This window comes from Salmo trutta, unplaced genomic scaffold (assembly GCF_901001165.1).
Source record: "Salmo trutta unplaced genomic scaffold, fSalTru1.1, whole genome shotgun sequence".
NCBI classification, from domain to species: Eukaryota; Metazoa; Chordata; class Actinopteri; order Salmoniformes; family Salmonidae; genus Salmo; species Salmo trutta.
Genome location: NW_021822851.1, coordinates 30,001 through 57,500, shown reverse-complemented (window position 1 = coordinate 57,500; position 27,500 = coordinate 30,001). Strand labels below are relative to the sequence as shown.

Genomic DNA, 27,500 nt, shown 5'->3' with positions numbered 1-27,500 from the left:
ATGACATAATGACATTACAGCTGTAGTTATATAGGATGACATAATGACATTACAGCTGTAGTTATGTAGGATGACATAATGACATTACAGCTGTAGTTATATAGGATGACATTACAGCTGTAGCTATATAGGATGACATTACAGCTGTAGTTATATAGGATGACATTACAGCTGTAGCTATATAGGATGACATTACAGCTGTAGTTATATAGGATGACATTACAGCTGTAGTTATACAGGATGACATAATGACATTATAGCTGTAGTTATATAGGATGACATAATGACATTACAGCTGTAGTTATATAGGATGACATTACAGCTGTAGCTATATAGGATGACATTACAGCTGTAGTTATATAGGATGACATTACAGCTCTAGTTATATAGGATGACATAATGACATTACAGCTGTAGTTATATAGGATGACATAATGACATTACAGCTGTAGTTATATAGGATGACATAATGACATTATAGCTGTAGTTATATAGGATGACATTACAGCTGTAGTTATATAGGATGACATAATGACATTATAGTTGTAGTTATATAGGATGACATAATGACATTACAGCTGTAGTTATATAGGATGACATAATGACATTACAGCTGTAGTTATATAGGATGACATAATGACATTACAGCTGTAGTTATATAGGATGACATAATGACATTATAGCTGTAGTTATATAGGATGACATAATGACATTACAGCTGTAGTTATATAGGATGACATAATGACATTACAGCTGTAGTTATATAGGATGACATAATGACATTACAGCTGTAGTTATATAGGATGACATTACAGCTGTAGTTATATAGGATGACATAATGACATTATAGCTGTAGTTATATAGGATGACATAATGACATTACAGCTGTAGTTATATAGGATGACATAATGACATTACAGCTGTAGTTACATAGTCGTCCTACCACTTCGCGGCTGAGCCGTTGTTGCTCCTAGACGTTTCCACTTCACAATAACAGCTCTTACAGTTGACCGGGGAGCAGCTCTAGCAGGGCAGAAATTTGACGAACTGACTTGTTGGAAAGGTGGCATCCTATGACGGTGCCACGTTGAAAGTGACTGAGCTTTTCAATACGGGCCGTTCTACTGCCAATGTTTGTCTATGGAGATTGCATGGCTGTGTGCTCGATTTTCTACACCTGTCAGCAACGGGTGTGGCTGAAATAGCTGAATCCACTCCTTTGAAGGGGTGTCGACATAGATTGAACCTCATTTAACTAGGCAAGTCAGTTAAGAACAAGATAGATGCTTTATAAACATGTTAAAACTTCATAAAGACATTCTAAATACTTTATAAACACACCTTCTCTGTCCCCCAGCCCAGCGCAGCTAGGAAGGCCATGACCAGAGTACAGAGTCCTCCAGCTCCCGGGAAACCAACCACTCGACTTCCAAACACAGTAAACACAGACAGACCCAGCAACATCGCACTCCTCCTCAATACCACATCCTCCTAGAGACAGAGAGAGGAGACAGAGAGAGGAGGAGGGAGAGGGGGAGAGGAGGGAGAGAGAGGGAGGGGGAGAGAGAAGAGAGGGAGGGGGAGAGAGAAGAGAGGGAGGGGGAGAGAGAGAGAGAGACAGAGAGAGGAGGAGAGAGAGGGGGAGAGGAGGGAGAGAGAGGGAAAGGAGAGAGAGGAGAGAGAGGAGAGGGAGGGAGAGAGAGAGAGAAAAGAGGGAGAGAAAGAGGGAGAGATGGGGGATGGAGAGAGAGAGGTGGGAGAGAGAGAGGAGAGGGAGGGGGAGAGAGAAAGGAGAGGGAGGAAAGGGAGGGGGAGAGAGAGGGAAAGGAGGGAGAGAGAGGGAGGGGGAGAGAAGGAGAGGGAGGGGGAGAGAAGGAGCGGGAGGGGGAGAGAAGGAGAGGGAGGGGGAGAGAGAGAGAGAAGGAGAGAGAGTAGAGGTAGGTGGAGAGGGAGAGAGAAAGAGAGAGAGGAGAGAGAGGAGAGGAGAGGGGGGAGAAGGAGGGGGCGAGAGAAGGAGAGAGAGAGGAGAGAAGGAGAGAGAGGAGAGGGAGGGGGAGAGAGAGGGAGAGGAGGGAGAGAAAGAGGGAGAGGTGGGGGATGGAGAGAGAGAGAGAGAGAGAGAGAGAGGCAATTTTTGTCAACAACAGTGGGAAGCAAGTACTCCAGCTCTGTAACAGCCTGGGTCAGTACAAAGTTAATGGCAGGACGAAGGATTTACATATTGCTCTGCACTAGGAAACAGTATAGTAGAATATGTCATAACAGATATGGAGCTAGAAGAAAATCAAACCACAACTCTCATTGTCAGACCAAAATAGACTGTTTCTGAAAGAAATCTGATAAACCTCCTCTGTGTTTAAAACCAGTAATAAACTCTACACCCATCCCTAAGTTTAAAACCAGTAATAAACTCTACCCCCATTTCTATGTTTAAAACCAGTAATAAACTCTACCCCCATCGCTATGTTTAAAACCAGTAATAAACTCTACCCCCATCCCTATGTTTAAAACCAGTAATAAACTCTACCCCCATTCCTATGTTTAAAACCAGTAATAAACTCTACCCCATCCCTATGTTTAAAACCAGAAATAAACCCCCATCCCTATGTTTAAAACCAGTAATAAACTCTACCCCATCCCTATGTTTAAAACCAGTAATAAACTCTACCCCATCCCTATGTTTAAAACCAGTATTAAACTCTACCCCCATCCCTATGTTTAAAACCAGTAATAAACTCTACCCCCATCCCTATGTTTAAAACCAGTATTAAACTCTACCCCTATCCCTATGTTTAAAACCAGTAATAAACTCTACCCCCATCCCTATGTTTAAAACCAGAAATAAACCCCCATCCCTATGTTTAAAACCAGTAATAAACTCTACCCCCATCGCTATGTTTAAAACCAGTAATAAACGCTACCCCCATCCCTATGTTTAAAACCAGTAATAAACTCTACCCCATCCCTATGTTTAAAACCAGTAATAAACTCTACCCACATCCCTATGTTTAAAACCAGTAATAAACTATACCCCCATCCCTATGTTTAAAACCAGTAATAAACTCTACCCCCATCCCTATGTTTAAAACCAGTAATAAACTCAACCCCCATCCCTATGTTAAAAACCAGAAATAAACCCCCATCCCTATGTTTAAAACCAGTAATAAACTCTACCCCATCCCTATGTTTAAAACCAGTAATAAACTCTACCCCCATCCCTATGTTTAAAACCAGTAATAAACTCTACCCCCATCCCTATGTTTAAAACCAGTAATAAACTCTACCCCCATCCCTATGTTTAAAACCAGTAATAAACTCTACCCCCATCCCTATGTTTAAAACCAGAAATAAATCCCCATCACTATGTTTAAAACCAGTAATAAACTCTGCCCCCCTCCCTATGTTTAAAACCAGTAATAAACTCTACCCCCATCACTATGTTTAAAACCAGTAATAAACTCTACCCCCATCCCTATGTTTAAAACCAGTAATAAACTCTACCCCCATTCCTAAGTTTAAAACCAGTAATAAACTCTACCCCCATCCCTATGTTTAAAACCAGTAATAAACTCTACCCCCATCCCTATGTTTAAAACCAGTATTAAACTCTACCCCCATCCCTATGTTTAAAACGAGTAATAAACTCTACCCCCATCCCTATGTTTAAAACCAGTAATAAACTCTACCCCCATCCCTATGTTTAAAAACAGTAATAAACTCTACCCTCCATCCCAACCAAATATAAATGGACAAGAAACACTGCTAACCTCATGCCTCACCCTAACCCAGTGCTTCTCAATTATTTTCTGTTACGCCCCCCCTAGGAAGAAGTAAACATTTTGCGCCCCCCCCCAACTCTCCGCCGCGACTGTAAATAGTATCATTTGTCTATAAAATTGTTATAAGTACACCTCTGCATAACATTGTATCCTTATTAACATTAAAGAAAAAGAAAAAAGAAAGAAATATAGATCAACTTACAACAAAGAATAACTTTATTAACATTGTTTTTTTTGTAGCAGAAAAGACTTCAAGTGCATCAATTTGCCTGAAATTAAAAAAAAAAACTAAACCCTTATTTAAACTGTAAACATTTTTTGACCATTTGATACTGAAAAATAAAATTAAATATAATCAATAAATAATAATAAATTCAAATTGATCAGCAACATTAACTCAGGAGCACAATATATGAAACATTTTGACCTATAAAACAAAAATCAATAAAACAATTTGTGCTGATTTTTTTAAAATCAAAATGAGGAAGTCAGGATTAATGGCTACAATGAGGACGTTTTGCAGAGCACAGCTTTTCGAAGCGGGTTTGAAGCATGATACTGCAACTCTCAGCTCCTGCTCAATGTTTAGCTGGGACCTGTACTTGGTCTTCAGTGCAGCAACAGCAGAGAAGCCAGTCTCACAAAGATAAGATGTTGCAAAAGGAAGAAGAATGGTCCTCTGCCCTAAGAGTGGATACTGCCTCTCTACACTCAGCCAGAATTCACTCAGTGTCTGGGATGTGAACCTCAGTCTCAATGTGGAGTCAGACGTCATATCAATGAACTGGTCCTCCTCTGCAGAGCTGAAACCAGTTGGAGCTGGTGCATTGAAAGGATCTCTCACCCAGTCATATTGGGAACTGTTTTCAGGGAAGTACTTTTTAAAGAATCCCATCAGTGATGAAATATGCTCCTTAATATATGGAATCACTGAGGTGGCATCATAGTCAGTAGTGTCAACAAATTCATGCAGGTTCTGGAATGAATCAGTATTTCCTTCATCAAGTCGCCTGCCCCACATTGCAAGCTTTCGAGTGAAAGAGCTGATCTTGTCTGTGACCTGAGGGAGGTGTTTATCTTTCCCTCGAAGCTGTAGATTTAGTTCATTTAGCTTTCCAAATATGTCACTCAGGTAGGCCAGTTTTGCCAGGAAGTTCTCATCACTACATTTTTCTGTGATGTCATACTTGTGCTCCTGCTCCAAAAACATTCTTATCTGCTCAAAAACTCGGGACAAGACTTTTCCTCGTGACAGCCACCTTGCTTCACTGTGAAACAGCACAGCTTGATGTTCAGCTCCCATCTCCTCACAGATAGCAGAGAAGACTCTTGTTTTTAGTGGTCTGGTCTTTATACAATGGACTACACCTACAATGTCAGTCATAACCTCACTTAATTCAGAGGAAAGGTGCCTTGATGCCAGTGCTTCTCTGTGTATAACACAGTGTGTCCACTCAGCATTAGGTGAGGCCTTCTTGATGAGTGCCCCAAGTCCTTTTCTCATCCCTGCCATGGTCTGTGCACCATCACTGCAAACACCAATGCAGTTCTCCCACTTTAGCCAATTCTCAGTCAGGAAGCAGTCCAGCATTTTGAATAGCTCTTCAGCTGTGGCTCTGTCTCTGACATATTTACAAAAAAGTAGATCCTCACACAGGGAGTTTGTCATGTCAAAACGTACATAAGCGATAAACAGTCTTTGTTGCTGTCAGTTGCTTCATCGAACTGTAAGGCAAAACGTTTGTCTTTGAGTTTATCTACCAGCTGTTCTTTAATATCGTTAGCAATGTCATTTATACGTCTGGCGACAGTGTCATTGGACAGAGGGATCGTTTTTATTTTTGCAGCACTTGCGTCATCCAGCATGACAGAGACCATGTCTAATGCTGCAGGCAGTATCAGCTCCTCTGCTATGGAGTGGGTTTTTTTGCACTGAGCAATTTGGTCGTACGCCACCTTATATGATGCTAACAGTGCTCGCTGGTTTACATTCACAAAGCGGGACGATTGTTGACAATATTCGGCACGTTTTCGCTGAAAAAACTCAAGCGGCTTATCAGCGTGATTGTGGTGTAATGTCTTTAAGTGACGCCTTAATTTATTTGGCTTCACGCTGTCCGCTGCCAACATTTTTAGACACAGTAAACATACCGGTCTTTCCTCGTCTCCCACCGTAGTCACAGTGAAGCCAAGCGCTACATACGCTTCGTCATATTTCCTCGTCTTAGCTTTCGGGAGACTTACGTTTGTCTCATTATCTCCGTCTCTCTCCGCCTTTCTTCTCATCCCTGTTAAATATGTTTCCATGGTGTCTCTTAAGGGTTTGTTATCTGCACTTCATATCTCCTGCTCTGTGCTCTTGTTCGGTTAAAAAAAAAAACTACTACGCGGCAAAAAAAAGCATGTTCCCCGGGGTCACACGCCCCCCCTGGCATCGCTCCGAGCCCCCCCAGGGGGGCGCGCCCCACTATTTGAGAAGGACTGCCCTAACCACACTGCTAACCTCATGCCTCACCCTAACCTTAAATTAAAACCAAAAAGCTAATATTTGTTTCCATGAGAAACCTCCCAGTTATCTATAGCTTAAACAGCCAGATTTTGATTCTTTAATTATCTATGTATTAGGCCCATCTCATGAGGCCCATAGATGATGTGAGGTCTGAGGCTAAATGGTAAGTCTGCCAGTGTAGGTGCCAGGTTTGAGTCATCGCTGCTGTTCTTTTTTTTTTTGGGGGGGGGGGGGCTGTTCAAAAGGGCAGTCAATATTAGGAAGGTGTTCCTAATTTTTTGTGCACCCAGTGTATTTTCCTGTTTTACAGACTTTTAAAAAGCCTTTGATTCCACATGGCATGAAGGTATGTTATTAAACCTCCTTTAAAGTGGTATAGCGGGCAAGGCCTACGATATTATTAATTTCATTCATTCATAAATTAATATAATTAATTTGAATGTAAACAAATGTCTTGGACCAGAAGACAAAGAAATATAGTTTATTTTACACTGAGAACGACTTCCTCATATTGAGTTCCTCCTCCTCCTCTTGCCCCCAGAACAGCCTCAACTAGTCGGGTCATGGACTCTACAAGGTGTTGAAAGCGTTCCACAGGGATGCTGGCCCATGTTGACTCCAGGGATGCTGGCTCATGTTGACTCCAGGGATGCTGGCCCATGTTGACTCCAGGGATGCTGGTCCATGTTGACTCCAGGGATGCTGGTCCATATTGACTCCAGGGATGCTGGCCCATGTTGACTCCAGGGATGCTGGCCCATGTTGACTCCAGGGATGCTGGCCCATGTTGACTCCAGGGATGCTGGCCCATGTTGACTCCAGGGATGCTGGCCCATGTTGACTCCAGGGATGCTGTCCCATGTTGACTCCAGGGATGCTGGTCCATATTGACTCCAGGGATGCTGGCCCATGTTGACTCCAGGGATGCTGTCCCATGTTGACTCCAGGGATGCTGGTCCATATTGACTCCAGGGATGCTGGCCCATGTTGACTCCAGGGATGCTGGTCCATGTTGACTCCAGGGATGCTGGCCCATGTTGACTCCAGGGATGCTGGCCCATGTTGACTCCAGGGATGTTGGCCCATGTTGACTCCAGGGATGCTGGCTCATGTTGACTCCAGGGATGCTGGCCCATGTTGACTCCAGGGATGCTGGCCCATGTTGACTCCAGGGATGCTGGCCCATGTTGACTCCAGGGATGTTGGCCCATGTTGACTCCAGGGATGCTGGCTCATGTTGACTCCAGGGATGCTGGCCCATGTTGACTCCAGGGATGCTGGCCCATGTTGACTCCAGTGCTTCCCACAGTTGTGTTAAGTTGGCTGGATGTCCTTTGGGTGGTGGACCATTCTTGATACACACAGGAAACTGTTGATCATGTAAAACCCAGCAGCGACACTCAAACCGGTGCACCTGGCACCTACTACCAAACCCTGTTCAAAGGCACTTAAATATTTAGTCTTTCCCATTCACCCTCTGAATGGCCCACAAACACAATCCATGTCTCAATTGTCTCAAAGCTTTAAAAATCCTTCTTTAACCCGTCTCCTCCCCTTCATCTACACTGATTGAAGTGGATTTAACAAGTGAACATCAATAAGGGATCATAGCTTTCACCTGGATTCACCTGGTCAGTCTATCATGGAAAGAGCAGGTGTTCTTAGTGTTTTTGTATTGTGTTTTGTATACTCAGGTAATCTCCCCAACAGAACAGGAGCTACAACAAAGCCTGCTAGAACATGAAGGACTATGGGAAAAAAACACAAAGTAATCATCTCTTCAGATAAAGTTTAGATCTCAGAAAAGTAAATACCATTTCACCACTATAAACTCATCTGGGGCGGTTTGCCGTAAAGTCTCTAAGGCTGTGGTATTTCTTATTTCTATTCGACCAATCACATCAGGTATTTTATTCACATCAGATCTGTTCACATCGAGACCTTTTTTTCCCCAGAGCTGATCTGATTAGTCCAAAAAAAATCAGAATTGGTCTGCCTGTGTAAACATAGCCTTACAGATAAAGTACGCAGATCAGATCATATTTCGCAACTACATTTACATTTACATTTTAGTCATTTAGCAGACGCTCTTATCCAGAGCGACTTACAGTAGTGAATGCATACATTTCATAGAATTCATTAAAAAAAATTCTGTGCTGGCCCCCAAAATCCTGTAGAAATTGAACCCATCAATCACAAATTGTCTTAAATTATTTGACTCTGACAACTCCAAAAACCTTCTTAAATGGCAGGGAATTTCAAATACACACCTCCTAGCCAGTTTATTAGGTACACCGCCCCGTTCACGAAAAATGGATCGCTCCTACAGACAGTGAGTGACGTGGCCGTGGCTTGCTATACATAGCAGGCAGACAGGCATCAAGGCATTCAGCTACTGTTCTATGGAACGTTAGAATGGACAAAACGAGTGACCTGAGGTGACTGAGTGTGGAATAATCGGTCGGTGCTAGGCGCGCCACATCCATTACCACTGAACATTATCCTGGGCTTTTCACGCACGTACGGTGTCTGGGATTTTTATGGCATGAGTCCATCTACCCATCCTGCCTGGTGCCTGGTGTTTTCCTGGTACACATTAGGTCCCTTGATACCAGTTGAGCAACGATTGAACGCCACGGCGTGTCTAAACATTGATGGTGATCAAAGCCAATAGACCATGTTCTGTTATAATCTCCACCCAGCACAGCCAGAAGAGGACTGGCCACCCCTCATAGCCTGGTTCCTCTCTAGGTTTCTTCCTAGGTTTTGGCCTTTCTAGGGAGTTTTTCCTAGGTAGTTTTTCCTAGCCACTGTGCTTCTTTCACATGCATTGCTTGCTGTTTGGGGTTTTAGGCTGGGTTTCTGTACAGCACTTTGAGATATCAGCTGATGTACAAAGGGCTATATAAATAAATTTGATTTGAAAATTTGATTTGAATAGATCGTCGTTGAGATGAGATGGAACAGGCTGTTGGCAGCATGAATGTGCCACCGTGCAGTCTGTAGCAACTGCATTATCCCTTCATGCCAACATGGACCAAGATCCCTGTGGAACGTTCCCGACACCTTGTAGAATCCACGCGCCAAAGAATTCAAGCTGTTCTGGAGGCAAAGGGGGGGTTCAACCCTGTACTACATTTGTGTACCTAATAAACTGTCCGGTGAGTGTACATCATGGGATTAAAAAGCACCATTTTACACCTGGAATTTGAAGAAGAAAAAAAATATTGTGCTACCAGCTATAGGTCTACCACTGAGACTGGCTCTACCAGCTATAGGTCTATCACTGAGACTGGCTCTATAGCTATAGGTCTACCACTGAGACTGGCTCTACCAGCTATAGGTCTACCACTGAGACTGGCTCTATAGCTATAGGTCTACCACTGAGACTGGCTCTACCAGCTATAGGCCTACCACTGAGACTGGCTCTACCAGCTATAGGTCTACCACTGAGACTGGGTCTACCAGCTATAGGTCTACCACTGAGACTGGCTCTATAGCTATAGGTCTACCACTGAGACTGGCTCTACCAGCTATAGGTCTACCACTGAGACTGGCTCTATAGCTATAGGTCTACCACTGAGACTGGCTCTACCAGCTATAGGTCTACCACTGAGACTGGCTCTACAGCTATAGGTCTACCACTGAGACTGGCTCTATAGCTATAGGTCTACCACTGAGACTGGCTCTATAGCTATAGGTCTACCACTGAGACTGGCTCTATAGCTATAGGTCTACCACTGAGACTGGCTCTATAGCTATAGGCCTACCACTGAGACTGGCTCTACCAGCTATAGGTCTACCAATGAGACTGGCTCTACCAGCTATAGGTCTACCACTGAGACTGGCTCTACCAGCTATAGGTCTACCATTGAGACTGGCTCTACCAGCTATAGGTCTACCACTGAGACTGGCTCTACCAGCTATAGGTCTACCACTGAGACTGGCTCTATAGCTATAGGTCTACCACTGAGACTGGCTCTATAGCTATAGGTCTACCACTGAGACTGGCTCTATAGCTATAGGTCTTCCACTGAGACTGGCTCTACCAGCTATAGGTCTACCACTGAGACTGGCTCTATAGCTATAGGTCTACCACTGAGACTGGCTCTATAGCTATAGGTCTACCACTGAGACTGGCTCTATAGCTATAGGTCTACCACTGAGACTGGCTCTATAGCTATAGGTCTACCACTGAGACTGGCTCTATAGCTATAGGTCTACCACTGAGACTGGCTCTACCAGCTATAGGTCTACCACTGAGACTGGCTCTACCAGCTATAGGTCTACCACTGAGACTGGCTCTACCAGCTATAGGTCTACCACTGAGACTGGCTCTACCAGCTATAGGTCTACCACTGAGACTGGCTCTACCAGCTATAGGTCTACCACTGAGACTGGCTCTACCAGCTATAGGTCTACCACTGAGACTGGCTCTACCAGCTATAGGTCTACCACTGAGACTGGCTCTACCAGCTATAGGTCTACCACTGAGACTGGCTCTATAGCTATAGGTCTACCACTGAGATTGGCTCTACCAGCTATAGGTCTACCACTGAGACTGGCTCTACCAGCTATAGGCCTACCACTGAGACTGGCTCTATAGCTATAGGTCTACCACTGAGACTGGCTCCATAGCTATAGATCTACCACTGAGACTGGCTCTACCAGCTATAGGTCTACCACTGAGACTGGCTCTACCAGCTATAGGCCTACCACTGAGACTGGCTCTACCAGCTATAGGCCTACCACTGAGACTGGCTCTACCAGCTATAGGTCTACCACTGAGACTGGCTCTATAGCTATAGGTCTACCACTGAGACTGGCTCTATAGCTATAGGTCTACCACTGAGACTGGCTCTATAGCTATAGGTCTACCACTGAGACTGGCTCTATAGCTATAGGTCTACCACTGAGACTGGCTCTACCAGCTATAGGTCTACCACTGAGACTGGCTCTAACAGCTATAGGTCTATCACTGAGACTGGATCTATAGCTATAGGTCTACCACTGAGACTGGCTCTATAGCTATAGGTCTACCACTTAGACTGGCTCTATAGCTATAGGTCTACCACTGAGACTGGCTCTACCAGCTATAGGTCTACTACTGAGACTGGCTCTACCAGCTATAGGTCTACCACTGAGACTGGCTCTAACAGCTATAGGTCTACCACTGAGACTGGCTCTACCAGCTATAGGTCTACCACTGAGACTGGCTCTACCAGCTATAGGTCTACCACTGAGACTGGCTCTACCAGCTATAGGTCTACCAATGAGACTGGCTCTATAGCTAAAGGTCTACCACTGAGACTGGCTCTACCAGCTATAGGTCTACCACTGAGACTGGCTCTACCAGCTATAGGTCTACCACTGAGACTGGCTCTATAGCTATAGGCCTACCACTGAGACTGGCTCTATAGCTATAGGTCTACCACTGAGACTGGCTCTATAGCTATAGGTCTACCACTGAGACTGGCTCTATAGCTATAGGTCAACCACTGAGACTGGCTCTACCAGCTATAGGTCTACCACTGAGACTGGCTCTATAGCTATAGGTCTACCACTGAGACTGGCTCTACCAGCTATAGGTCTACCACTGAGACTGGATATACCAGCTATAGGTCTACCACTGAGACTGGCTCTACCAGCTATAGGCCTACCACTGAGACTGGCTCTACCAGCTATAGGCCTACCACTGAGACTGGCTCTACCAGCTATAGGTCTACCACTGAGACTTGCTCTACCAGCTATAGGCCTACCACTGAGACTGGCTCTAACAGCTATAGGTCTACCACTGAGACTGGCTCTATAGCTATAGGTCTACCACTGAGACTGGCTCTATAGCTATAGGTCTACCACTGAGACTGGCTCTATAGCTATAGGTCTTCCACTGAGACTGGCTCTACCAGCTATAGGTCTACCACTGAGACTGGCTCTATAGCTATAGGTCTACCACTGAGACTGGCTCTATAGCTATAGGTCTACCACTGAGACTGGCTCTATAGCTATAGGTCTACCACTGAGACTGGCTCTATAGCTATAGGTCTACCACTGAGACTGGCTCTATAGCTATAGGTCTACCACTGAGACTGGCTCTACCAGCTATAGGTCTACCACTGAGACTGGCTCTACCAGCTATAGGTCTACCACTGAGACTGGCTCTACCAGCTATAGGTCTACCACTGAGACTGGCTCTACCAGCTATAGGCCTACCACTGAGACTGGCTCTACCAGCTATAGGTCTACCACTGAGACTGGCTCTACCAGCTATAGGTCTACCACTGAGACTGGCTCTACCAGCTATAGGTCTACCACTGAGACTGGCTCTACCAGCTATAGGTCTACCACTGAGACTGGCTCTATAGCTATAGGTCTACCACTGAGATTGGCTCTACCAGCTATAGGTCTACCACTGAGACTGGCTCTACCAGCTATAGGCCTACCACTGAGACTGGCTCTATAGCTATAGGTCTACCACTGAGACTGGCTCCATAGCTATAGATCTACCACTGAGACTGGCTCTACCAGCTATAGGTCTACCACTGAGACTGGCTCTACCAGCTATAGGCCTACCACTGAGACTGGCTCTACCAGCTATAGGCCTACCACTGAGACTGGCTCTACCAGCTATAGGTCTACCACTGAGACTGGCTCTATAGCTATAGGTCTACCACTGAGACTGGCTCTATAGCTATAGGTCTACCACTGAGACTGGCTCTATAGCTATAGGTCTACCACTGAGACTGGCTCTATAGCTATAGGTCTACCACTGAGACTGGCTCTACCAGCTATAGGTCTACCACTGAGACTGGCTCTAACAGCTATAGGTCTATCACTGAGACTGGATCTATAGCTATAGGTCTACCACTGAGACTGGCTCTATAGCTATAGGTCTACCACTTAGACTGGCTCTATAGCTATAGGTCTACCACTGAGACTGGCTCTACCAGCTATAGGTCTACTACTGAGACTGGCTCTACCAGCTATAGGTCTACCACTGAGACTGGCTCTAACAGCTATAGGTCTACCACTGAGACTGGCTCTACCAGCTATAGGTCTACCACTGAGACTGGCTCTACCAGCTATAGGTCTACCACTGAGACTGGCTCTACCAGCTATAGGTCTACCAATGAGACTGGCTCTATAGCTAAAGGTCTACCACTGAGACTGGCTCTACCAGCTATAGGTCTACCACTGAGACTGGCTCTACCAGCTATAGGTCTACCACTGAGACTGGCTCTATAGCTATAGGCCTACCACTGAGACTGGCTCTATAGCTATAGGTCTACCACTGAGACTGGCTCTATAGCTATAGGTCTACCACTGAGACTGGCTCTATAGCTATAGGTCAACCACTGAGACTGGCTCTACCAGCTATAGGTCTACCACTGAGACTGGCTCTATAGCTATAGGTCTACCACTGAGACTGGCTCTACCAGCTATAGGTCTACCACTGAGACTGGATATACCAGCTATAGGTCTACCACTGAGACTGGCTCTACCAGCTATAGGCCTACCACTGAGACTGGCTCTACCAGCTATAGGCCTACCACTGAGACTGGCTCTACCAGCTATAGGTCTACCACTGAGACTTGCTCTACCAGCTATAGGCCTACCACTGAGACTGGCTCTAACAGCTATAGGTCTACCACTGAGACTGGCTCTATAGCTATAGGTCTACCACTGAGACTGGCTCTACCAGCTATAGGTCTACCACTGAGACTGGCTCTATAGCTATAGGTCTACCACTGAGACTGGCTCTACCAGCTATAGGTCTACCACTGAGACTTGCTCTACCAACTATAGGCCTACCACTGAGACTGGCTCTAACAGCTATAGGTCTACCACTGAGACTGGCTCTATAGCTATAGGTCTACCACTGAGACTGGCTCTACCAGCTATAGGTCTACCACTGAGACTGGCTCTATAGCTATAGGTCTACCACTGAGACTGGCTCTACCAGGTATAGGTCTACCACTGAGACTGGCTCTATAGCTATAGGCCTACCACTGAGATTGGCTCTACCAGCTATAGGTCTACCACTGAGACTGGCTCTACCAGCTATAGGTCTACCACTGAGACTGGCTCTACCAGCTATAGGTCTACCACTGAGACTGGCTCTATAGCTATAGGTCTACCACTGAGACTGGCTCTACCAGCTATAGGTCTACCACTGAGACTGGCTCTACCAGCTATAGGTCTACCACTGAGACTGGCTCTATAGCTATAGGTCTACCACTGAGACTGGCTCTACCAGCTATAGGTCTACCACTGAGACTGGCTCTACCAGCTATAGGTCTACCACTGAGACTGGCTCTACCAGCTATAGGTCTACCACTGAGACTGGCTCTATAGATATAGGCCTACCACTGAGATTGGCTCTATAGCTATAGGTCTACCACTGAGACTGGCTCTATAGCTATAGGTCTACCACTGAGACTGGCTCTATAGCTATAGGTCAACCACTGAGACTGGCTCTACCAGCTATAGGTCTACCACTGAGACTGGCTCTATAGCTATAGGTCTACCACTGAGACTGGCTCTACCAGCTATAGGTCTACCACTGAGACTGGCTCTATAGCTATAGGTCTACCACTGAGACTGGCTCTATAGCTATAGGTCTACCACTGAGACTGGCTCTACCAGCTATAGGTCTACCACTGAGACTGGATATACCAGCTATAGGTCTACCACTGAGACTGGCTCTACCAGCTATAGGCCTACCACTGAGACTGGCTCTAACAGCTATAGGTCTACCACTGAGACTGGCTCTATAGCTATAGGTCTACCACTGAGACTGGCTCTACCAGCTATAGGTCTACCACTGAGACTGGCTCTATAGCTATAGGTCTACCACTGAGACTGGCTCTATAGCTATAGGTCTACCACTGAGACTGGCTCTACCAGCTATAGGCCTACCACTGAGACTGGTTCTACCAGCTATAGGTCTACCACTGAGACTGGCTCTACCAGCTATAGGCCTACCACTGAGACTGGCTCTACCAGCTATAGGCCTACCACTGAGACTGGCTCTACCAGCTATAGGTCTACCACTGAGACTTGCTCTACCAGCTATAGGCCTACCACTGAGACTGGCTCTAACAGCTATAGGTCTACCACTGAGACTGGCTCTATAGCTATAGGTCTACCACTGAGACTGGCTCTACCAGCTATAGGTCTACCACTGAGACTGGCTCTATAGCTATAGGTCTACCACTGAGACTGGCTCTACCAGCTATAGGTCTACCACTGAGACTTGCTCTACCAGCTATAGGCCTACCACTGAGACTGGCTCTAACAGCTATAGGTCTACCACTGAGACTGGCTCTATAGCTATAGGTCTACCACTGAGACTGGCTCTACCAGCTATAGGTCTACCACTGAGACTGGCTCTATAGCTATAGGTCTACCACTGAGACTGGCTCTACCAGGTATAGGTCTACCACTGAGACTGGCTCTATAGCTATAGGCCTACCACTGAGATTGGCTCTACCAGCTATAGGTCTACCACTGAGACTGGCTCTACCAGCTATAGGTCTACCACTGAGACTGGCTCTACCAGCTATAGGTCTACCACTGAGACTGGCTCTATAGCTATAGGTCTACCACTGAGACTGGCTCTACCAGCTATAGGTCTACCACTGAGACTGGCTCTACCAGCTATAGGTCTACCACTGAGACTGGCTCTATAGCTATAGGTCTACCACTGAGACTGGCTCTACCAGCTATAGGTCTACCACTGAGACTGGCTCTACCAGCTATAGGTCTACCACTGAGACTGGCTCTACCAGCTATAGGTCTACCACTGAGACTGGCTCTATAGCTATAGGCCTACCACTGAGATTGGCTCTATAGCTATAGGTCTACCACTGAGACTGGCTCTATAGCTATAGGTCTACCACTGAGACTGGCTCTATAGCTATAGGTCAACCACTGAGACTGGCTCTACCAGCTATAGGTCTACCACTGAGACTGGCTCTATAGCTATAGGTCTACCACTGAGACTGGCTCTACCAGCTATAGGTCTACCACTGAGACTGGCTCTATAGCTATAGGTCTACCACTGAGACTGGCTCTATAGCTATAGGTCTACCACTGAGACTGGCTCTACCAGCTATAGGTCTACCACTGAGACTGGATATACCAGCTATAGGTCTACCACTGAGACTGGCTCTACCAGCTATAGGCCTACCACTGAGACTGGCTCTAACAGCTATAGGTCTACCACTGAGACTGGCTCTATAGCTATAGGTCTACCACTGAGACTGGCTCTACCAGCTATAGGTCTACCACTGAGACTGGCTCTATAGCTATAGGTCTACCACTGAGACTGGCTCTATAGCTATAGGTCTACCACTGAGACTGGCTCTACCAGCTATAGGCCTACCACTGAGACTGGTTCTACCAGCTATAGGTCTACCACTGAGACTGGCTCTACCAGCTATAGGCCAACCACTGAGACTGGCTCTACCAGCTATAGGTCTACCACTGAGACTGGCTCTACCAGCTATAGGTCTACCACTGAGACTGGCTCTATAGCTATAGGTCTACCACTGAGACTGGCTCTACCAGCTATAGGTCTACCACAGACTGACTCTATAGCTATAGGTCTACCACTGAGACTGGCTCTACCAGCTATAGGTCTACCACTGAGATTGGCTCTACCAGCTATAGGTCTACCACTGAGACTAACTCTATAGCTATAGGTCTACCACTGAGACTGGCTCTACCAGCTATAGGTGTACCACTGAGACTGGCTCTACCAGCTATAGGTCTAACACTGAGACTGGCTCTATAGCTATAGGTCTACCACTGAGACTGGCTCTACCAGCTATAGGTCTACCACTGAGACTGGATCTATAGCTATAGGTCTACCGCTGAGACTGGCTCTATAGATATAGGTCTACCACTGAGACTGGCTCTACCAGCTATAGGTCTACCACTGAGACTGGCTCAATAGCTATAGGTCTACCACTGAGACTGGCTCTATAGCTATAGGTCTACCTCTGAGACTGGCTCTACCAGCTATAGGCCTACACTGAGACTGGCTCTACCAGCTATTGGTCTACCACTGAGACTGGCTCTATAGCTATAGGTCTACCACTGAGACTGGCTCTATAGCTATAGGTCTACCACTGAGACTATCTCTACCAGCTATAGGTCTACCACTGAGACTGGCTCTACCAGCTATAGGTCTACCACTGAGACTGGCTCTACCAGCTATAGGTCTACCACTGAGACTGGCTCTACCAGCTATAGGTCTACCACTGAGACTGGCTCTACCAGCTATAGGTCTACCACTGAGACTGGCTCTACCAGCTATAGGTCTACCACTGAGACTGGCTCTATAGCTATAGGTCTACCACTGAGACTGGCTCTATAGCTATAAGTCTACCACTGAGACTGGCTCTATAGCTATAGGTCTACCACTGAGACTGGCTCTACCAGCTATAGGTCTACCACTGAGACTGGCTCTAACAGCTGTAGGTCTATCACTGAGACTGGTTCTATAGCTATAGGTCTACCACTGAGACTGGCTCTACCAGCTATAGGTCTACCACTGAGAAAGGCTCTACCAGCTATAGCTCTACCACTGAGACTGGCTCTACCAGCTATAGGTCTACCACTGAGACTGGCTCTATAGCTATAGGTCTACCACTGAGACTGGCTCTATAGCTATAGGTCTACCACTGAGACTGTCTCTATAGCTATAGGTCTACCACTGAGACTGGCTCTACCAGCTATAGGCCTACCACTGAGACTGGCTCTACCCGCTATAGGTCTACCACTGAGACTGGCTCTATAGCTATAGATCTACCACTGAGACTGGCTCTATAGCTATAGGTCTACCACTGAGACTGGCTCTATAGCTATAGGTCTACCACTGAGACTGGCTCTACCAGCTATAGGTCTACCACTGAGACTGGCTCTAACAGCTATAGGTCTACCACTGAGACTGGCTCTAACAGCTATAGGTCTATCACTGAGACTGGCTCTATAGCTATAGGTCTACCACTGAGACTGGCTCTATAGCTATAGGTCTACCACTGAGACTGGCTCTATAGCTATAGGTCTACCACTGAGACTGGCTCTACCAGCTATAGGTCTACCACTGAGACTGGCTCTACCAGCTATAGGTCTACCACTGAGACTGTCTCTACCAGCTATAGGTCTACCACTGAGACTGGCTCTATAGCTATAGGTCTACCACTGAGACTGGCTCTACCAGCTATAGGTCTACCACTGAGACAGGCTCTACCAGCTATAGGTCTACCACTGAGACTGGCTCTACCAGCTATAGGTCTACCACTGAGACTGGCTCTATAGCTATAGGTCTACCACTGAGACTGGCTCTATAGCTATAGGTCTACCACTGAGACTGTCTCTATAGCTATAGGTCTACCACTGAGACTGGCTCTACCAGCTATAGGTCTACCACTGAGACTGGCTCTACCAGCTATAGGTCTACCACTGAGACTGGCTCTACCAGCTATAGGTCTACCACTGAGACTGGCTCTACCAGCTATAGGTCTACCACTGAGACTGGCTCTATAGCTATAGGCCTACCACTGAGACTGGCTCTATAGCTATAGGTCTACCACTGAGACTGGCTCTATAGCTATAGGTCTACCACTGAGACTGGCTCTATAGCTATAGGTCAACCACTGAGACTGGCTCTACCAGCTATAGGTCTACCACTGAGACTGGCTCTATAGCTATAGGTCTACCACTGAGACTGGCTCTAACAGCTATAGGTCTACCACTGAGATTGGATATACCAGCTATAGGTCTACCACTGAGACTGGCTCTACCAGCTATAGGCCTACCACTGAGACTGGCTCTAACAGCTATAGGTCTACCACTGAGACTGGCTCTATAGCTATAGGTCTACCACTGAGACTGGCTCTACCAGCTATAGGTCTACCACTGAGACTGGCTCTATAGCTATAGGTCTACCACTGAGACTGGCTCTACCAGCTATAGGTCTACCACTGAGACTGGATCTATAGCTATAGGTCTACCGCTGAGACTGGCTCTATAGCTATAGGTCTACCACTGAGACTGGCTCTACCAGCTATAGGTCTACCACTGAGACTGGCTCTATAGCTATAGGTCTACCACTGAGACTGGCTCTATAGCTATAGGTCTACCACTGAGACTGGCTCTATAGCTATAGGTCTACCACTGAGACTGGCTCTACCAGCTATAGGTCTACGACTGAGACTGGCTCTACCAGCTATAGGTCTACCACTGAGACTGGCTCTACCAGCTATAGGTCTACCACTGAGACTGGCTCTATAGCTATAGGTCTACCACTGAGACTGGCTCTATAGCTATAGGTCTACCACTGAGACTGGCTCTACCAGCTATAGCTCTACCACTGAGACTGGCTCTACCAGCTATAGGTCTACCACTGAGACTTTCTCTAACAGCTATAGGTCTACCACTGAGACTGGCTCTACCAGCTATAGGTCTACCACTGAGACTGGCTCTACCAGCTATAGGTCTACCACTGAGATTGGCTCTAACAGCTATAGGTCTACCACTGAGACTGGCTCTATAGCTATAGGTCTACCACTGAGACGGGCTCTACCAGCTATAGGTCTACCACTGAGACTGGCTCTACCAGCTATAGGTCTACCACTGAGACTGGCTCTACCAGCTATAGGCCTACCACTGAGACTGGCTCTATAGCTATAGGTCTACCACTGAGACTGGCTCTACCAGCTATAGGTCTACCACTGAGACTGGCTCTACCAGCTATAGGTCTACCACTGAGACTGGCTCTACCATCTATAAGCCTACCACTGAGACTGGCTCTACCAGCTATAGGTCTACCACTGAGACTGGCTCTATAGCTATAGGTCTACCACTGAGACTGGCTCTACAAGCTATAGGTCTACCACTGAGACTGGCTCTACCAGCTATAGGTCTTCCACTGATACTGGCTCTATAGCTATAGGCCTACCATTGAGACTGGCTCTATAGCTATAGGCCTACCACTGAGACTGGCTCTACCAGCTACAGGCCTACCACTGAGACTGGCTCTACCAGCTATAGGTCTACCACTGAGACTGGCTCTACCAGCTATAGGTCTTCCACTGAGACTGGCTCTACCAGCTATAGGTCTACCACTGAGACTGGCTCTATAGCTATAGGTCTACCACTGAGATTGGCTCTACCAGCTATAGGTCTACCACTGAGACTGGCTCTACCAGCTATAGGTCTACCAATGAGACTGGCTCTACCAGCTATAGGCCTACCACTGAGACTGGCTCTATAGCTATAGGTCTACCACTGAGACTGGCTCTATAGCTATTGGTCTACCACTGAGACTGGCTCTACCAGCTATAGTTCTACCACTGAGACTGGCTCTACCAGCTGTAGGCCTACCACTGAGACTGGCTCTACCAGCTATAGGCCTACCACTGAGACTGGCTCTACCAGCTATAGGTCTACCACTGAGATTGTCTCTACCAGCTATAGGTCTATCACTGAGACTGGCTCTATAGCTATAGGTCTACCACTGAGACTGGCTCTATAGCTATAGGTCTACCACTGAGACTGTCTCTACCAGCTATAGGTCTACCACTGAGACTGTCTCTACCAGCTATAGGTCTACCACTGAGACTGGCTCTATAGCTATAGGTCTACCACTGAGACTGGCTCTACCAGCTATAGGTCTACCCATGAGACTGGGCTAATAGACTGGCTCTACCAGCTATAGGCCCTACCACTGAGACTGGCTCTACCAGCTATAGGTCTACCACTGAGACTGGCTCTACCAGCTATAGGTCTACCACTGAGACTGGCTCTACCAGCTATAGGTCTACCACTGAGACTGGCTCTACCAGCTATAGGTCTACCACTGAGACTGGCTCTACCAGCTATAGGTCTACCACTGAGACTGGCTCTACCAGCTATAGGTCTACCAATGAGACTGTCTCTATAGCTATAGGCCTACCACTGAGACTGGCTCTACCAGCTATAGGTCTACCACTGAGACTGGCTCTATAGCTATAGGTCTACCACTGAGACTGGCTCTACCAGCTATAGGCCTACCACTGAGACTGGCTCTACCAGCTATAGGTCTACCACTGAGACTGGCTCTATAGCTATAGGTCTACCACTGAGACTAGCTCTACCAGCTATAGGTCTACCACTGAGACTGGCTCTAACCGCTATAGGTCTACCACTGAGACTGGCTCTATAGCTATAGGTCTACCACTGAGACTGGCTCTACCAGCTATAGGTCTTCCACTGAGAATGGCTCTACCAGCTATAGGTCTACCACTGAGACTGGCTCTATAGCTATAAGTCTACCACTGAGACTGGCTCTACCAGCTATAGGCCTACCACTGAGACTGGCTCTACCAGCTATAGGTCTATCACTGAGACTGGCTCTACCAGCTATAGGTCTACCACTGAGACTGGCTCTACCAGCTATAGGTCTTCCACTGAGACTGGCTCTATAGCTATAGGTCTTCCACTGAGACTGGCTCTACCAGCTATAGGTCTACCACTGAGACTCGATCTACCAGCTATAGGTCTACCACTGAGACTGGCTCTACCAGCTATAGGTCTACCACTGAGACTGGCTCTATTGCTATAGGTCTACCACTGAGATTGGCTCTACCAGCTATAGGTCTACCACTGAGACTGGCTCTACCAGCTATAGGTCTACCAATGAGACTGGCTCTACCAGCTATAGGTCTACCACTGAGACTGGTTCTACCAGCTATAGGTCTACCACTGAGACTGGCTCTACCAGCTATAGGCCAACCACTGAGACTGGCTCTACCAGCTATAGGCCTACCACTGAGACTGGCTCTATAGCTATAGGTCTACCACTGAGACTGGCTCTATAGCTATTGGTCTACCACTGAGACTGGCTCTACCAGCTATAGGTCTACCACTGAGACTGGCTCTACCAGCTATAGGCCTACCACTGAGACTGGCTCTACCAGCTATAGGCCTACCACTGAGACTGGCTCTACCAGCTATAGGTCTACCACTGAGATTGTCTCTACCAGCTATAGGTCTATCACTGAGACTATCTCTATAGCTATAGGTCTACCACTGAGACTGGCTCTATAGCTATAGGTCTACCACTGAGACTGGCTCTACCAGCTATAGGTCTACCACTGAGACTGGCTCTATAGCTATAGGTCTACCACTGAGACTGGCTCTACCAGCTATAGATCTACCACTGAGACTGGCTCTACCAGCTGTAGGTCTACCACTGAGACTGGCTCTACCAGCTATAGGTCTACCACTGAGACTGGCTCTATAGCTATAGGTCTACCACTGAGACTGGCTCTATAGCTATAGGTCTACCACTGAGACTGGCTCTATAGCTATAGGTCTACCACTGAGACTGGCTCTACCAGCTATAGGTCTATCACTGAGACTGGCTCTATAGCTATAGGTCTACCACTGAGACTGGCTCTATAGCTATAGGTCTACCACTGAGACTGGCTCTATAGCTATAGGTCTACCACTGAGACTGGCTCTACCAGCTATAGGTCTACCACTGAGACTGGCTCTACCAGCTATAGGCCTACCACTGAGACTGGCTCTACCAGCTATAGGCCTACCACTGAGACTGGCTCTACCAGCTATAGGTCTACCACTGAGACTGGCTCTACCAGCTATAGGTCTACCACTGAGTTTGGCTCTACCAGCTATAGGTCTACCACTGAGACTGGCTCTATAGCTATAGGCCAACCACTGAGACTGGCTCTACCAGCTACAGGCCTACCACTGAGACTGGCTCTACCAGCTATAGGCCTACCACTGAGACTGGCTCTACCAGCTATAGGCCTACCACTGAGACTGTCTCGACCAGCTATAGGTCTACCACTGAGACTGGCTCTATAGCTATAGGTCTACCACTGAGACTGGCTCTACCAGCTATAGGTCTACCACTGAGACTGGCTCTACCAGCTATAGGTCTACCACTGAGACTGGCTCTATAGCTATAGGTCTACCACTGAGACTGGCTCTATAGCTATAGGTCTACCACTGAGACTGGCTCTATAGCTATAGGTCTACCACTGAGACCGGCTCTACCAGCTATAGGTCTACCACTGAGACTGGCTCTAACAGCTATAGGTCTATCACTGAGACTGGCTCTATAGCTATAGGTCTACCACTGAGATTGGCTCTATAGCTATAGGTCTACCACTGAGACTGGCTCTATAGCTATAAGTCTACCACTGAGACTGGCTCTACCAGCTATAGGTCTACCACTGAGACTGGCTCTACCAGCTATAGGTCTACCACTGACACTGGCTCTACCAGCTATAGGTCTTCCACTGAGACTGGCTCTACCAGCTATAGGTCTTCCACTGAGACTGGCTCTACCAGCTATAGGCCTACCACTGAGACTGCCTCTACCAGCTATAGGCCTACCACTGAGACTGTCTCGACCAACTATAGGTCTACCACTGAGACTGGCTCTATAGCTATAGGTCTACCACTGAGACTGGCTCTATAGCTATAGGTCTACCACTGAGACTGGCTCTATAGCTATAGGTCTACCACTGAGACTGGCTCTACCAGCTATAGGTCTACCACTGAGACTGTCTCTACCAGCTATAGGTCTACCACTGAGACTGGCTCTATAGCTATAGGTCTACCACTGAGACTGGCTCTACCAGCTATAGGTCTACCACTGAGACTGGCTCTACCAGCTATAGGTCTACCACTGAGACTGGCTCTACCAGCTATAGGTCTACCACTGAGACTGGCTCTATAGCTATAGGTCTACCACTGAGACTGGCTCTATAGCTATAGGTCTACCACTGAGACTGGCTCTATAGCTATAGGTCTACCACTGAGACCGGCTCTACCAGCTATAGGTCTACCACTGAGACTGGCTCTAACAGCTATAGGTCTATCACTGAGACTGGCTCTATAGCTATAGGTCTACCACTGAGATTGGCTCTATAGCTATAGGTCTACCACTGAGACTGGCTCTATAGCTATAGGTCTACCACTGAGACTGGCTCTACCAGCTATAGGTCTACCACTGAGACTGGCTCTACCAGCTATAGGTCTACCACTGAGACTGGCTCTATAGCTATAGGTCTACCACTGAGACTGGCTCTACCAGCTATAGGTCTACCACTGAGACTGGCTCTACCAGCTATAGGTCTACCACTGAGACTGGCTCTACCAGCTATAGGTCTACCACTGAGATTGGCTCTACCAGCTATAGGTCTACCACTGAGAGTGGCTCCATAGCTATAGGTCTACCACTGAGACTGGCTCTACCAGCTATAGGTCTACCAATGAGACTGTCTCTATAGCTATAGGCCTACCACTGAGACTGGCTCTATAGCTATAGGTCTACCACTGAGACTGGCTCTATAGCTATAGGTCTACCACTGAGACTGGCTCTACCAGCTATAGGTCTACCACTGAGACTGGCTCTACCAGCTATAGGTCTACCACTGAGACTGGCTCTACCATCTATAGGTCTACCACTAAGACTGGCTCTATAGCTATAGGTCTACCACTGAGACTGGCTCTACCAGCTATAGGTCTACCACTGAGACTGGCTCTACCAGCTATAGGTCTACCACTGAGACTGGCTCTATAGCTATAGGTCTACCACTGAGACTGGCTCTACCAGCTATAGGTCTACCAATGAGACTGTCTCTATAGCTATATGCCTACCACTGAGACTGGCTCTATAGCTATAGGTCTACCACTGAGACTGGCTCTATAGCTATAGGTCTACCACTGAGACTGGCTCTACCAGCTATAGGTCTACCACTAAGACTGGCTCTATAGCTATAGGTCTACCACTGAGACTGGCTCTACCAGCTATAGGTCTACCACTGAGACTGGCTCTATAGCTATAGGTCTACCACTGAGACTGGCTCTATAGCTATAGGCCTACCACTGAGACTGGCTCTACCAGCTATAGGCCTACCACTGAGACTGGCTCTATAGCTATAGGTCTACCACTGAGACTGGCTCTATAGCTATAGTTCTACCACTTAGACTGGCTCTACCAGCTATAGGTCTACCACTGAGACTGGCTCTACAAGCTATAGGTCTACCACTGAGACTGGCTCTATAGCTATAGGTCTACCACTGAGACTGGCTCTACCAGCTATAGGTCTACCACTGAGACTGGCTCTATAGCTATAGGTCTACCACTGAGACTGGCTCTACCAGCTATAGGTCTACCACTGAGACTGGCTCTACCAGCTATAGGTCTACCACTGAGACTGGCTCTATAGCTATAGGTCTACCACTGAGACTGGCTCTACCAGCTATAGGTCTACCACTGAGACTGGCTCTATAGCTATAGGTCTACCACTAAGACTGGCTCTACCAGCTATAGGTCTACCACTGAGACTGGCTCTACCAGCTATAGGTCTACCACTGAGACTGGCTCTAGAGCTATAGGTCTACCACTGAGACTGGCTCTATAGCTATAGGTCTACCACTGAGACTGGCTCTACCAGCTATAGGTCTTCCACTGAGACTGGCTCTACCAGCTATAGGTCTACCACTGAGACTGGCTCTATAGCTATAGGTCTACCACTGAGACTGGCTCTATAGCTATAGGTCTACCACTGAGACTGGCTCTACCAGCTATAGGTCTACCACTGAGACTGGCTCTACCAGCTATAGGTCTACCACTGAGACTGGCTGTTTTGCTGGCATTTGTTGTTGTTTTGTAACGTTTATACATGTGAATGGAGGGTGTGTGTTAACTGGTAATGTAAATGAGTGAAGCACATACCCACCCTCGCTCGCAACAACCCACACATCCACAGAGAGAGAGAGACACACACAAAGTGAGGGTCTTACCTGGTCTCTGCTGGGGAAAAAACGGAGGAAGAATCCAAGAATGATTCCTACGATTGTTCCTCCTCCCACCTCCAGCACCCCCCGACCCAGATTATACCAACTAGAACCTGGATGGGGGAAACAGTTGGGTTATACCAACTAGAACCTGTAGGGGGAAACAGTTAGGTTAAACCAACTAAAACCTGTAAGGGGAGACAGACAGCTTATACCAACTAGAACCTGGAGGGGGAAACAGTTAGGTTATACCAACTAGAACCTGGAGGGGGAAACAGTTAGGTTATACCAACTAGAACCTGTAGGGGGAAACAGACAGGTTATACCAACTATAACTTGTCGGGGGAGACAGACAGGTTAAACCAACTAGAACCTGTAGGGGGAGACAGACAGGTTAAACCAACTAGAACCTGTAGGGGGAAACAGACAGGTTATACCAACTAGAACCTGTAGGGGGAAACAGTTAGGTTATACCAACTAGAACCTGGATGGGGGAGACAGACAGGTAATACCAACTAGAACCTGTAGGGGGCGACAGACAGGTTATACCAACTAGAACCTGTAGGGGGAGACAGACAGGTTATACCAACTAAAACCTGTAGGGGGAGACAGACAGCTTATACCAACTAGAACCTGTAGGGGGAGACAGACAGGTTAAACCAACTAGAACCTGTAGGGGGAAACAGACAGGTTATACCAACTAAAACTTGTAGGGGGAGACAGACAGGTTATACCAACTAAAACTTGTAGGGGAAGACAGACAGGTTATACCAACTAGAACCTGTAGGGGGAGACAGACAGGTTAAACCAACTAGAACTTGTAGGGGGAGACAGACAGGTTATACCAACTAGAACCTGCAGGGGGAGACAGACAGGTTATACCAACTAAAACCTGTAGGGGGAGACAGACAGGTTATACCAACTAGAACCTGTAGGGGGAGACAGACAGGTTAAACCAACTAAAACCTGTAGGGGGAGACTGACAGGTTATACCAACTAGAACCTGTAGGGGGAGACTGACAGGTTATACCAACTAAAACGTGTAGGGGGAGACAGACAGGTTATACCAACTAAAACTTGTAGGGGGAGACAGACAGGTTATACCAACAAAACTTGTAGGGGGAGACAGACAGGTTATACCAACTAGAACCTGTAGGGGGAGACAGACAGGTTAAACCAACTAAAACTTGTATGGGGAGACAGACAGGTTATACCAACTAGAACCTGTAGGGTGAGACAGACAGGTTAAACCAACTAGAACCTGTAGGGGGAAACAGACAGGTTATACCAACTAAAACTTGTAGGGGGAGACAGACAGGTTATACCAACTAAAACCTGTAGGGGGAGACAGACAGGTTATACCAACGGGAACCTGGATGGGGAGA

General features: G+C 47.0%; 1 protein-coding gene across 1 annotated transcript in view; it reads right to left on the bottom strand.

The window, feature by feature from the left end:
• Positions 1-27,500, bottom strand: part of LOC115185796 (sodium/hydrogen exchanger 9B2-like) — a 53,207-nt gene that overhangs the window by 6,292 nt on the left and 19,415 nt on the right. The window contains exons 7-8 of the mRNA XM_029745805.1: positions 26,122-26,228; positions 1,342-1,491 (exon numbers count right to left, since the gene is read on the bottom strand). Of these exons, the coding sequence (XP_029601665.1) occupies positions 1,342-1,491; positions 26,122-26,228 (257 nt within the window). The remainder of the gene's footprint in view (positions 1-1,341; positions 1,492-26,121; positions 26,229-27,500) is intronic.